The sequence below is a fragment of the Aythya fuligula genome, chromosome 3 (genome assembly GCF_009819795.1).
Source record: "Aythya fuligula isolate bAytFul2 chromosome 3, bAytFul2.pri, whole genome shotgun sequence".
In the NCBI taxonomy this organism is placed as follows: domain Eukaryota; kingdom Metazoa; phylum Chordata; class Aves; order Anseriformes; family Anatidae; genus Aythya; species Aythya fuligula.
Window position 1 is genome coordinate 46,818,029 of NC_045561.1, and position 13,443 is coordinate 46,831,471.

The following is a 13,443-nucleotide window of genomic DNA, read 5'->3' on the forward strand; positions in this document are numbered from 1 at the left end:
AAAAAAGCACATTCTACTCCTAAAAAGTGGAAGTGATAGGTTAATAATCCCTAATGACACCTAGCATGGCTGGGGAGAGTTTTACTCATTGATGCCACCATGTGTGAAATAAGCAGTGCTTCAACGAACAAAGAATTTCTTTCTTCAAGCACAGGATTGTCCAAAGGGTCAAATTAACCTTGAGAGGTCTGTCTTCATAACCCAAAACTTACTATTCTTTTCCTGGTTTAAAGACAGAAACAAGCTCAAAAACATCAGAATATTTAAGCTAGTTTGAATATTTTTAGAGTAACAAGCCAAAAGTAGCAACAAAAGTTGCACATTTTCTACTAAACATTTCACACTATATCACAAGAACCAACCATCTTTTTACTGCATGCCACATGTATATAGAGCACTCTCTGACTTCTTAATTTGCAAGAATTTAATGAAATACTGACAACTTCAAGGACTTTCTTCACAAAAGAATTCTTGCACACAGAATCAAGAAATCCTACACCCAAAGTTAGACAAGTGTTTTGACAGTAACTACTAACTCACTTTTCCCTGCTTATTTACGTTATATTTGGTAATTAACTGTCAGCCAAGCGTTGAGCTACTGCACCCTTGATTTCTGGAATAAATGCTTAATTATAGTTACAGAAAATAAAACCCCATTCTCTTCCTTCTACCCCATGATCCCAGTACAGAAGGCATCAAGTTCTGTAAAAACTGCAACTGATAACTAAGGTAGTTATTCACAAAGGATGAATTGTGAAGTTATTTAACAAAAAGATTTCAACAACTAAGCTATGTTTTAAAAAGCCAAAAAGTAATACAACACATTACAAAAGTAATACAAGACATATACAGTTATTTAAGCAAAAAGCTGGTCAGATTATTTTACAGAACAATCACATTACACAGTTCCTCTCAAGAATTCCAAGGAGTTCCAAAAGAAATGGTGTCTTTAGCATGGGTGGGGATATGCACGTACACATATGTATACATTTAATATTGAGGAATAAAAAAAAGGGAAGGGAAGAGAGACTTTGCACTGACAATGCAAATTCTTTGAACATTTTTCCTAGTATGTGTATTTGATCTCAAAGGCAACAGAACAACTTGGAGAAGACTAAAAAGGGAAAGGAGGCATTTATCTAAACGTTAGTTCTGAGTAGTGACCTGCATTTAATTTTCTCAGTGAACTATGGCATGAGGTTTTACTTAAAGACTTGTAACATTCTAAGCAGCATTAAAATAATAATGGCCAATTTGGAGAGCTGAATCCAATAATCATACAAAGAAAGCCAAGAAATACGCAAGTGTTACCTGCATTCTTTGCTGTTCTGCTCTTTCCTTGGCTTTATTCAATTTCAATGTGCAAATGATTCATTTGAACCCTGCATTCCTCTATGATGGAGGAGTAACATAATTTCTTATCTTGTCCGTGATCAGTGGAAACGGTTGGGGTACGTTTTGATGGGACTATTTTTCCAAACTCTTTTAAGAAATCATTCAGACAGGAGAATTCCAAATACTTCTTTCTAGAACAAAACCATTCTCCCTCAAAACCATACAGGTACAAAAGAGCACTTGGACCCACTGGAGACTGTAACAGCTGAATGTAGGCAAGCCGTTTCACTTGGGGGGAGGGGGAGGGAACACTGGGGAAAACAAATAAACTTCTATATGCAATAGAGCTGGCTACACAGGTATGGAACAAATGGTATGCACCATCTCTAGAAGACTTCTTATGGGTCTCTAGGCACTGCTACTACTGACTTTTAGAGATATACCAGGAGCAACGTACACTGTCCCAAAAGCTACTTTCCTCATAAAACTCACTACAGTGTGTCTCACAACTGACTGTACTGAACAAACAAGATAATTCAGACCTTAAATATATTGAATTATAACCCAGATAATCTTCAACCACTCACCTTTTTCTTTACTATGTACCAAGCCACCAAGCATTACATATACAGCTTCTCTAAGAGGTACCTTGTCAAAAGCAATACAGGGTGATCCAAGGGTGGCATCACAGGAAATTTACACAGAGACCACAAGGATCAAAATATAAATTTAGGGACTAAAAAGATATACTTACATCTGGATATTCTTTTACAGGCACATATAGTTTCTCTTGTAACTGTACAATAGGTCCCACAGCATCTGGTAATTCTGCACTTCTCTTCTCCGTACTACCATTTAATGTGTCGTTATACATGTCTTTCCGTACTCTGCTAATTTCTGTGGGGGGAAAAACGTATATTATGTATTAAATACAGTAACAGTTTATAATCTAGCATGACAATCTTAAGATATGGGAAAAATTAAAAAGACAGTTTATTCTTTTTTAATGAGCATGACTGTAACAAAAACTTTTTTTTTTTTGCAGCCGCCATCTTAAGTGTTTTATCCATGTCTGTAAATTTGCTGCCTACTCATCCCTGTTTATGAAATTCAGCTATTCAAGTAAAAGTCAACTGCAGCTCCTGAAAACTCACAAAATTGTTCACGATTTTAAAAGTGTATAAAAATAGTAATTTGTATATTTGTTATTTTAAGGCCTCTGGTAAGAAAAAAGGGGGCGTGTTGGGTTGGGAGGAGAAGGAGGGCAGGAATGGTCAGAGAAAAAATGGGGCGGAGGGCAGAGAAAAAATCCTCACCCAACACTAAAAAAAAAATAATAAATGCAAAAATGCAGCTATACAGTAATACTTGCTAGCTCATCCATAGCAGTTGGAAACGCAACAGCGCACATGAGCAACGAGGCATCCGCCAGCTCAAGGAAGCAGTCACTGAGCACACAACTTGACAACAAACTAGCAAGTAGTCCTACTGGCTGCCCTTGGTATGATGATGAAGAAGTCGAGAAGTATGGTATCAGAGAGCTGGGCCTATATAAGCAAACAGATAAGGACATAAAAAAAAAAATCCTCTTTCTTCATTACAAAATAATTAAAAACTCCTCAGTGTCACTAGGGAATGTCAGAAGCGGATTTCTAAGTACTGTCTCTACCAATTGCACCTGCATTACATACGCCTACAGATGTTGTGAAATACAGTAGACCAAATATAAACAAGATTGTTAAAATAGATAATTTAGCTCAAACACTGGTTAATTTCACTGAATTTTAATTTCAGAATAGACAAAGTCTTCCCTTATTTAACCAAGTATATTTTACAACTTCGTATTTCATTTCTAGAGCTGTTAAAACTAGATTTTAAATCACCACTATAAAAGTAAAACAAAATAGTTCGTAACTAAACTACAACTAGTATAAAAATCCTCAATTGGTTTATTCCAGCATTACTGAAGGACTACTTTGCAGTGATGCACCACACAAGTTCCAAACCAAAAGCTAACATCTAAACAGGCATTGCTCCAAAAGCAGTAAAATTAAGACATGAAAGCGGGGGTTGTAAAGTAAAACCAGACATCAATAATTCCATTCTTTTAGTCAGAATTATTACAACTGCTCACAAAATGTTAGGAATTAAAATAAAACTGAGAAAGAAAGAGAGAAATTTTGTTTTAATCTGATCACAGGAAGCCACAGAAACGAGAAGTCACTTTAAACTCTAGCAGCAAACAAAAGATTAAAGGAATTTCTGTTTCATAATCAAGTTTTTCTGCCAAGTGATTTATAGCTGAGATTCTACCACTTCAGGAGCCAGGAGAGGGGGGAGGGGGGCCTGAGAAATGACAAATGGATTTCTCATATGCCGCAGACCTAGTTCTCAACCAAATTATTCTGAATTAATTTTAACACACGTACTCGGCATATTCAAGAACAAGTTGTTTCTCCACTGGAAACTGACATACTCAATCATGTACACTGTATAATGATTTGGTGGTTAACACCTGTTTAGAATGGAGAACACAAATTTCATCATCACATAATCATAGCTCAAGGAAAAATCCACAGCTTCTTCTGCATTGACAATTTTGGCAACAGGCGCAAAATCTTCAGAACTCCAAGCAGTATTTATACTGGCTGCAGTATATAAAGAAGTTCTTTAGCACATCTCTTTGAACAAATATTATTATCTTTTGGCAAACTTGGTTTCCTTTCCATTCTCTTCAGATTTTCCATTAACTTATACTACACTGGAACAGGCTAGGCTGTCTGCCTAAGTTTTGAAGCGTAAGAAGCAACATGGTTGTTTTTATTTATATTTGGCAGCTATGTAGTAGTTGCACTGAATATTGGTTGATGAGAAGTTTAACGTGAGCCAGCAATGTGTGCCTGCAGCCCAAAAAGCCAACCATACCCTGGGCTACATCAAAAGACGTGTGGCCAGCAGGGTGAGGGAGGTGATTGTCCCCATCTGCTCAGCTCTCTTGAAATCCCACCTGGAGCCTTGTATTCAGCTCTGGGGCCACCAGCACAATAAAGACGTGGATATATTAGAACAAGTCCAGAAGAGGGCCACGAAGATGATCAAGGCTGGAATACCTCCCCGATGAAGAGGGGCTAAGGGTGTTGGGGTTGTTCAGCCTGGAGAAGAGAAGCCCCCAGAGAGATCTTACTGTAGCCTTCCAGTACCTAAAGGGGGCCTAGAGGAAAGCTGGGGAGGGACTCTTTGTCATGGAGTGTAGGGATAGGACAAGGGAGAATGGCTTTAATCTGTAAGAAGGCAGGTTTAGATTAGGTATTAAGAGGAAATTCTTCACTCAGAGGGTGGTGAGGCACTAGCACAGGCCGCCCAGAGAAGCTGTGGATGCCCCATCCCTGAAGGTGCTCAAGGCCAGGCTGGTGTGGTGGGAGGTGTCCCTGCCCATGGCAGGGGGTGGAACTGGGTGGCCTTCAAGGTCCCTTCCAACCCAAACCATTCTGTGATTTCACTTTAAATTAAGAACTAACATTGGATATTCTTGTCTGCACAGGAAGAACATGTATTTTAATCTTTCCCTTGCAAATTACAGCTGTGGCAGATGAGATCCAGCCATTCAGAACACACCCAGGCAGTCTGCCAAACTCTGGCTTTTGTGAAAGAAACCCAACCCATCTATCATGCTTCGTGTTACATATAGCTAATACGCCTATCAACGCAGGGTCTTCAACTCCACTACAGGACCAGGCACCTGAAGTTTTCTTGTCTTTGCATAGCTAGGGTTGTCTTCTCCCCCAGCATTCAAGCCATTGCAAATACTAACAAACATCAGGACAGGGATAGCTGCAGTCAGCTGCATCAGTTCAGCATTGTCACCATAGGCTGTGGTTTCCTCTCCTTGACATTTTATCTTCACTCTTGCCTCAGACACTTTCATTAAGATTTCAGAAAGATATTCAGGAGCAATAGGTAAAATAACAAATGTTTTCCACTTTTTCTTCAACTGCTGATCAGGTCTCTGAACTGCCCTTTTGTGAAGCTGTTGTCTGGTAGCTTCCTTTCACTTCTCTGCTATTTGAAAGAACTGAAGGGCTACTGCTTAAATTATAAGCTCATGCTCACCCGTTCTCTCATTCTGCTGATTTCCTTCGCATCATTGGTTTTTAACTATTAACAAAATGCAATCTATTTTCCATCTAACGTGTTAGTCCAGCCTATCGCAAGCACTCTCACAAATACTGAACTCTGGAGGTTATTTAGCTGCTCCACATTGCACGTGGGTTCGTCTAAACTCACACATCTTCAAGACTTCCCCCCCTTTATGACTAACAGCAGATCTATCATCTACCTGCTTCTACCTTATCGAACAGCCTTCTTATCCTAACAGCCTTCATGCCCATACTCAAAGTATAGAATTTTGATTATACGATCTTTCTTTTTCTTCATTAAACCAAATGCAAGCTTTACATAGACTTTTGACTCTCTTGCAACTTTGCCAGTCACTGTAAGCAGTTCTACTGCCAGCTTTGCTTTACTCCTGTATTTTCAGCACCTCCAACAAGAGCCTGTTGTAAGCACAGGAAGGTTCCAGAACACTTATCGGCGGCATGTCAGAAGCGCTACAAGCTCCCCTTTTGCCTCTAGCTAGTATCAGTTTCACTCTGTTCTGAAATACTTAAAAATCTGAGAACAGGAAGACTGCACAAGTAGGAAGGTCACTTCCACACAGCACTACTTCTCTCTTTTTTTTTTTTTTTTTTTTTTAAATCAGTTCAACAACAAATCAAAGAAAAAACTCAAGTAAAGGAACTCAAGTAAACAGCTTTTTATTTAGATTTATTTCACGTCACTTCTTACACACTACCAAACAGGTGTCTCAGCTTCTCAAAAGTTTCTTCGGCACGTGTCTCGTGGCATCACACTTTACACATTTACATGCAAGGCTTTGGCTTCTCCACGTTTACAATTCTTTACAAATTCTTGCACCAGAGTACCTCACAGGGAGCCAACTGATTCAAAAATAAGGCAGGCTTTATTTTCAAAGTCAACATCTAAGCACAATTCTAACTACTTTATCTCTATCTTAACACCGTAGTGGTAATTATGTTCTATAACACTCTAGGGATTTAAGTGAGTTAGTAAGGAGAGATACTTAATTATAACAGCAGATACGGCTAAAAAAAAGCATACAGCAGCTTCACCATACCTCCAAAAACCATAAGCTCTACAAATGCACAACTACACCTCCCTTTGAAAAGATTTAAGTACCCATCTCTTCTGCAAGCAAGACCTCTGATGGAGAATTGCAAAATCCATGTTATTAACCTTTAACAAGTCTTTTTTGTACTTTTAAAGTGACTTAAGTTCAGCAGTAAATGACAGATTTGCCTTGCTCACAGCAGGACAGTAGAGGAATAGGCTCAGAAAAAGACAAACTGGTTTCAATATAATTACCTTGCTCCACTTTAATGTGGCATGACATAATCACCTATGGTGGCAACGACACGTTTTGACCCAGAAAAAACATTTTTTCCCTATGTCCCTTAAAACTACAAGTAATCTTTTCTTTCCCTCATTTAGTGATAGCATTTTTCACTCTCTAATACCTAAGACGTGACCCAAGGCAGGACCCACTGTTTAAACCAACTCTATTTGTCTGCAGATGCATACTTGTTGGACTTCATGATACTTAATGACAAACGTTTCTTCCTGCTCTTGAGTACAGGAAGGACTGTGTACAGTTGAACGTTTGTCACCACATTAAGAGCCACCGAAAAGTTACTGCTTCTCAGCTGTCAATGAACATACCCTTTGAGTAAAAGAGACTACACGGGTGCTTAAGACTGTTGTACTGCAAAGGAAAATTGGTTAATTTCAACCACTTAGCAAGCAGATTCCCAGAGAAAAATACTGAAAAGGTTCAACTTCTTCTCACATCCTTTTCTGAGTTGCAAACCACCCTTACCTGCAGTGCCTACAGCCATGGAATTTTCCATTATGAGGACTTCTGAATTATAAAGCTTTATCTTTTGGGAAAAAAATCAGACCTACGCACTGTTTTTAAACAAATTCCTCACTGCAGTTTAAACTAGAATTTGAAGAACTGAAACAAATATTCTGAGGTTAATTTGCTCAGTTTAACTACTGACATTTAGACAACTGAATCAACGCAGCTCTCAGGCTACGATCCTTTTCGAAGTCTAACACAACACAAGCCTTCATTGCACACAGAATTTAACATTTCTGTCACAGAAGAGCCACTTCTGTCATTCTCAATTTTTACAATGCACAGCAAATGGGAGTGGAACAGTCAACAGAAAATCCAGAAGTAATCAAATATTTGTCATCTTATGACTCAAATCACCATGCTTTCTTGAGGAAGCAGAGTTCCACAAACTTGAAGATTCTCAATCATCAGCTGGTTTCACAAAAAAAAAAAAAAAAAAAAAAAAAAAAAGATATGAGCAAATTTAAAGAAGTTAAATGTTTAAAAAGAAGAGTGAGGAAAAAAAGCTATGTTTATATGGCTAAAAACATGTACGGTTCTTGGGTCTTAGTGATGCATAGATCCAAGTTTCAGGTTTGTATCTGCTCACAGAAATCAAGTTATGCCTGACATATCAATGCCACCAAACTTTGAAGCATGGCATAATTTTATGTCGTTAGACAGGAAAAGATCGTTCTTACAGACCATGACACTAAGAACAAGTGCAAACAATGCTTTCAGTATTTCCACAATAATTTTTGTGAAAGATTAAAAATTCTGAAAGCTGCTAGAGAGTACTTCAACAGTTCCCCTCAAATTCATGTGCTGATCTGCATTCACTGAGCTGGGAGGGCAGGCTGGGAAAACAACTGATTCACATTCCTTCCTACTAAAACTTACTTTATTTTTTAATGTGAAATACAGGTGTGTGCAAAAGTTATTTTTGTAAAGTCTTTTTACTGTGTAACTCCTGCTAGATCATCAACTCAGGTATTTAAAACAATATATTTGTTTAATATTTGTTTATAAATTTTTTCTTGTTTAAAAAATGTGCATTTTTTGTTGTTGTTTTAATACATGCAGGTATTTAAATAATACATTTTTTTCAATTATTTTTCAATCAGGTCAACAAAAGCGTTACAAACATTCAGACTTACAGATTAGCTTTTGGAAATATCTAAATTCAGTGAATTTGGATCCAGGGTTTATCATGACAGACAACCCATTCCATAATGTTCCATTAAAGCTCTACCCATAAAGTAGATGCAACTAGATGCCTTTATTTTTGAAACCTATCAACTTCCAACTAGCCTTCTGTAATATATTGCTTACTTCAAGCAGTATCCAATAATATTGCAAACAAAGCACCTGAAATAACTTAGCTAAAACAGAGGAAAAAAAGCAAAAAGTATATACCTATCATATTCTGCTCTCATTGAAAATTTTCTAAAGACAGATGGACTTGAAAGTGTTCTGATGGTGCAAACTACAAAATAACACACGTGGTAATGTTCTCCACTCCCTTGTTGACACAGCACATAGCAAATTTTAGTACAACTTACCGTGCAAAATAAGAACTAGAGCCAAAAAAAAAAGTGACACTCGCATTTGCGCACTAAGTTCACCAGCACCTCATCTCAGAAGAAATGAAGAACAACCTGTAAATTCTGGCATCGCCACTGAGAACATGGCATAGGACATTCAAGCAGCAGGCTAACACACACACACTTACATTTCAGATTTCAACTCATCCTTTAATGCCTTGTGAAAACTTTAATTTCTTCTCTTTTGTTCCTCTGAGCTCAATCTAGCAGTACTTTTCTGATGATTAAACTGTCACTCCAACAGTAAGTGGTCAGCACTTTCAACAATTTGTCAGTAGCTCAGCATCAAAATTCACTCATTTCTTTTGCTAGAAGATCCTGCAAAACTCTCTGTTTTGGGCAGCTGTAAGTTTCATCAAACTGATTTCAAAAGCAAATAGAGCATGCTCATCTTTTCTCTTTGTATAAATGTCAAAAGAAAGCTTTTAAGTGCTTTATTATTGGTGTAAAACAACTCATGTTTTCTAATCTAGCAGTTTTAATACGCTTACTTGGCAAAGAAATAGTTGTTTTTATTCATCACAATTTTAACAGTCTTCACTGTTAGCGCTACTGCTGTTTGCTGCTACTGCTGATGCAGCAGGAATAGCAGCGCTAGCAAAGAACCAAGTAATTTTTAATGTTGTGCCACAGGGACCTGCACCCAACATGCATCATCAGTACAGAGACTAAAATGTTGGCACAGGCATTTACTCTATTCACCCATTTATCAGAGAAATGCCTGAGCATTAGGCAAACAAGTTTCTTGCCTTTCCTTCAGAAACTAATACAGAGGAAAACCCAAGATTTAGAGAAACATGATCAAGAAGCACTGAAGCGGAGAAAACAGATGCTTTGCAGAAAACAGGCCACTTCTGACAAACATTCATACATCAGCATTTTTGTTTCGGAGCATGTTTGAACACTGACATAAACTAGAAAATTAAGAACAGTCTTATGCACCTGTTGCCGCTTCCTAAAATTTGCATTTATGTTATTTGATACAATACAAACTTTAGAAAATTAAAAAGACCAAATTTAGTCTCCTCCTTCTCTTGGTAAACTCTAAAAGCTATATATGCGAGGTGAAGTCCTTTGTCTCCTCACTTATCACTACTGTGCTCCAAAAAGTATCTTTAACAACATCAAAATCAAAGTCCCTAACTGGAGAGTTAAATGAGCCTTTTGGCCGTCTGCTTGCCATCTTCAGCTAACATCATCTATCAGCTGATGCATACTACCCACCCACCCAACGAGTACCTCTGCAGAACTGAAAGATTCTCAAAGTGAATCGTTAGCTGGCAGAGAGAAAACAGCACCTCTACAATAAACTTCTGAGTCAGAGAAATTCAGTGTTTCAAAAGTCAGCATTAAAAATCAGGAAAATGAATCCAGAATACTCATCTTTTTAAGTGTCAGCACTATTAGACCAAGCTTGCACAGTACCTCAGAGTACGTGAGCATAGACCATCCTGCCTGTTAGGAAGTTTCCTAACATGGGTCAGATTAGCAGTGTCACCTTCCAAAATTTTTCCACAGGTGAAGTCCATCAGCACAGCACAACCTTTGAAGTGGATCTAGATGATCACATTAATATGAGGCTTAATTATTACAGAACTGGTTCCTTTTACAGCAAATTGCCCAAATAGTTAATTACAAGTAGCGTGGTTATGCATACACCACACTGCCACATTTATTCTGGTTTCCCCCTGCCCCTCCCAGCCATTAGCTGGAATCAAACGTTCACTAACCACAATTATTAACAACTCAGATGCCTTTGATGCATGAGAATCAGCAGTAACACAATCTACTGATCATGAACAGAAGAAAGGAGCCACCCATTCCATGAGATTTAAATAAAAGTGTTATTTGTTGCCATTTGAAAGAAAAAAATCATCTAAGAATATCAGCTCAAATGGACACTTCCATGTTTTTAGTTCACCAGACAGGTATTTTCTAGACAACAAAAAATCTTTACCCTGGCTTAATGTTTTTGAAATCGCTCTGTGAACAATGCAGACTGAAAGGTCTACAACAGAGCTGCTCTTCCCAGAGACTGTCTAACAGAGGATACAGTGCCCATGAAAGACTGTTCCACATCACCTACATTCAAACCCTCCCATTCATGAAGTCAACTGCTGACCAATTTCTACAGGTATCTTCAGCAAATGAAATAAATTGTATTTATCTTGAGCGACTACAGAATGGAATGGGATGCTCTCCAGATAAAGTAAGACCTGCACTCACTCAGAAAGCATACTGAGCACTTCAGAAAACAAAAGCTTAATCCTCATCGTAACCCGCGCTGTCAGCACAGAAATCCCGCACACTAACCTAATCCCATGAGTATGTGCAAGGAGTACCCAAAAGGCAAGATGCTATTTCACAACCTTTAAAGCTAAACAAACTAATTTAAATGAATTCCTGCTTTAGACCCTTAAAAATAATCAGTTTTGAATTCCGTGGAGAAGAACTAGGATCCTGATCTCTGATTTCTGAGTTACTTAAATGCCAGTTTTGTTTGTGCTTGAACTGAGAGGAAGTCAGGCAATGAAAGCTACTAACAACAACTATTGGAAAGCACCATTACACTCCTTCCTGCTTTCCAAAGTGCATCCTGACGCTGACCGTTTTTTCAGACAAAAACAGAAAGGCCATGTAGGTTATTCTGTCAATCTTTGGCAACCAACCACAACCACTTTCCACAACAACTACACAAAAATACTCCAATTGCTAATGCATTCTTTGTCTTTTGTATGAATGGGGTGAGTGTTTTTTTCTTTTTTTTTTTTTCTCATCACCCAAAACCAATCAACTCTTCTAACACTGTAAAGTCACAGGAATCTTCTTGTTTCACCAACTGTTTTATTAAAGCCAAAACTTCCTACATCCTCCACATACAAAAAGCAATCTGAGCGAACATAAAACACTGTCATTAATATAAAGAATCCAAGAGTTGCTGGAAAATGAAGATGTAAAACCTATGTTAATTTTTCACAGAACTTTGTCTTCTCCTTGTCATAAAAAGCAACGTTCTACAATATATGCACACAGCGACCACCTCATACATCAAGAGTTACCTACCCGGTCCATAATTCTTTATCAATAGAGTAAAAAAGGATAGTCAGTATTAGCTAATTAGTCGTGAAGAATTAATTACAATTATGCATTCTTTATAAAAGTTACACTATACTGCCATTAAGATGCTGATGAAGAGCTTTTATCACCATGGATTTTGCAACTAAGTTTTTGTACCTGTGATAACTAGAAACTGAGACCCATAGTTACTAAATGAGGAACCGACTTAATACTGCAATATATGAAACACCAAGAAGTGAGAAAGCAAATGTTTAATGAGCAAATGACTCAGTTATAAAGTGAACATCTCCAATTCTAACCTGCTACCGCATCAAAACAAAGCTTTCCCAGTATTTACAAAAGCAACGTCTCTGCATATGCAAAGCGTTATTTCCTAAGAGGCTGCTGACCTGATGGCTTCCATCACTTCCACTGGAATCTACCCCATTTGCACAGGCCAGACCAGTTCCTCATTCTTTCTTTTTTTTTTTTTTTTTTTTTTTTTAAAGCTGGTCATGTACAGCAGTAACACATTCTCAATTTTTAAACACGCTGCTCCCTATCACATGGTTTTGCCTTGCACTGCCCTATGCTGACATGAAAACGTGGCTCTTAATCACAAGATAAAAAGAAAGGTAAAAATTCTGGTTGACAAGTGCTAACACTGACATCAACAAGTTAGTCATCTACCACATTAAATACATTAACTATTGCACTGCTGATATTAGAGACATTATCAAGATACATGATGTAACTTCAAACAAACTTTTGAGAATTGGAAGACTTCCCAGAGTTAGGCAGTACATAAACAAAAATCTCCACTTAATCACAGGGAACACTTTATTAACTCAATACATAAGCAACAATGCAACTTAAGTAATTTGATGCCTCAACTGACCAACCTAAAGCTCTAAATCAAGTATTTCCCATTTGTGGTAGAAGATCATATACGCCCAACATATCTTGTACTATTTATTAAGTTACAAAGCTTAATTTGCAGACATCAACTCTGAGTATAGCAGCAGCCAAGTATTCTTTTGTGACAAACTGAATGGTTCTCGAAAAACTTGATGGGTAAGTCTAAGTTGTTATAAATTTGGCTTTAGTAGGTAGAAGAGACTTCAAAGCAGACTGCCATCAAATCAAGTTATAAACCTTGAACAAACAGAAGATCCACGAATTTTGTTTAAACTTAGATTTCAAAACAGGTGACGTGGATGAGGTAACAAAACTTGTTAGCAAAATCTGAATGGAAGAGGTCAAAGATAAATGTTGGAAAGAGAGCAAAAACTGAAAACCAAATTGGAATTACAACAAGCAAACGTTCATGCAGGAAAAGGCTCCCAAGTTTAGTTCAAGAATATTCCAGTCAGAAACATTAGTCTCTGCCAAATTTCAGATACTGTTGAAAAATTTGAAGTATCAGAGCAAAAGTCTAAAGCATAATAGAAATTTACCAAAGTTAGTTTGTTA

At 37.6% G+C, this 13,443-nt stretch overlaps 1 protein-coding gene across 13 annotated transcripts in view; it reads right to left on the reverse strand.

The window, feature by feature from the left end:
• The window catches only part of QKI (QKI, KH domain containing RNA binding), a 160,520-nt gene that overhangs the window by 121,622 nt on the left and 25,455 nt on the right, over positions 1 to 13,443 (reverse strand). For all 13 annotated transcript variants that reach the window (XM_032184276.1, XM_032184282.1, XM_032184285.1 and 10 more), the window contains exon 2: positions 2,090 to 2,232. In XM_032184276.1, coding sequence (XP_032040167.1) covers positions 2,090 to 2,232 — 143 coding nt within the window. The remainder of the gene's footprint in view (positions 1 to 2,089; positions 2,233 to 13,443) is intronic.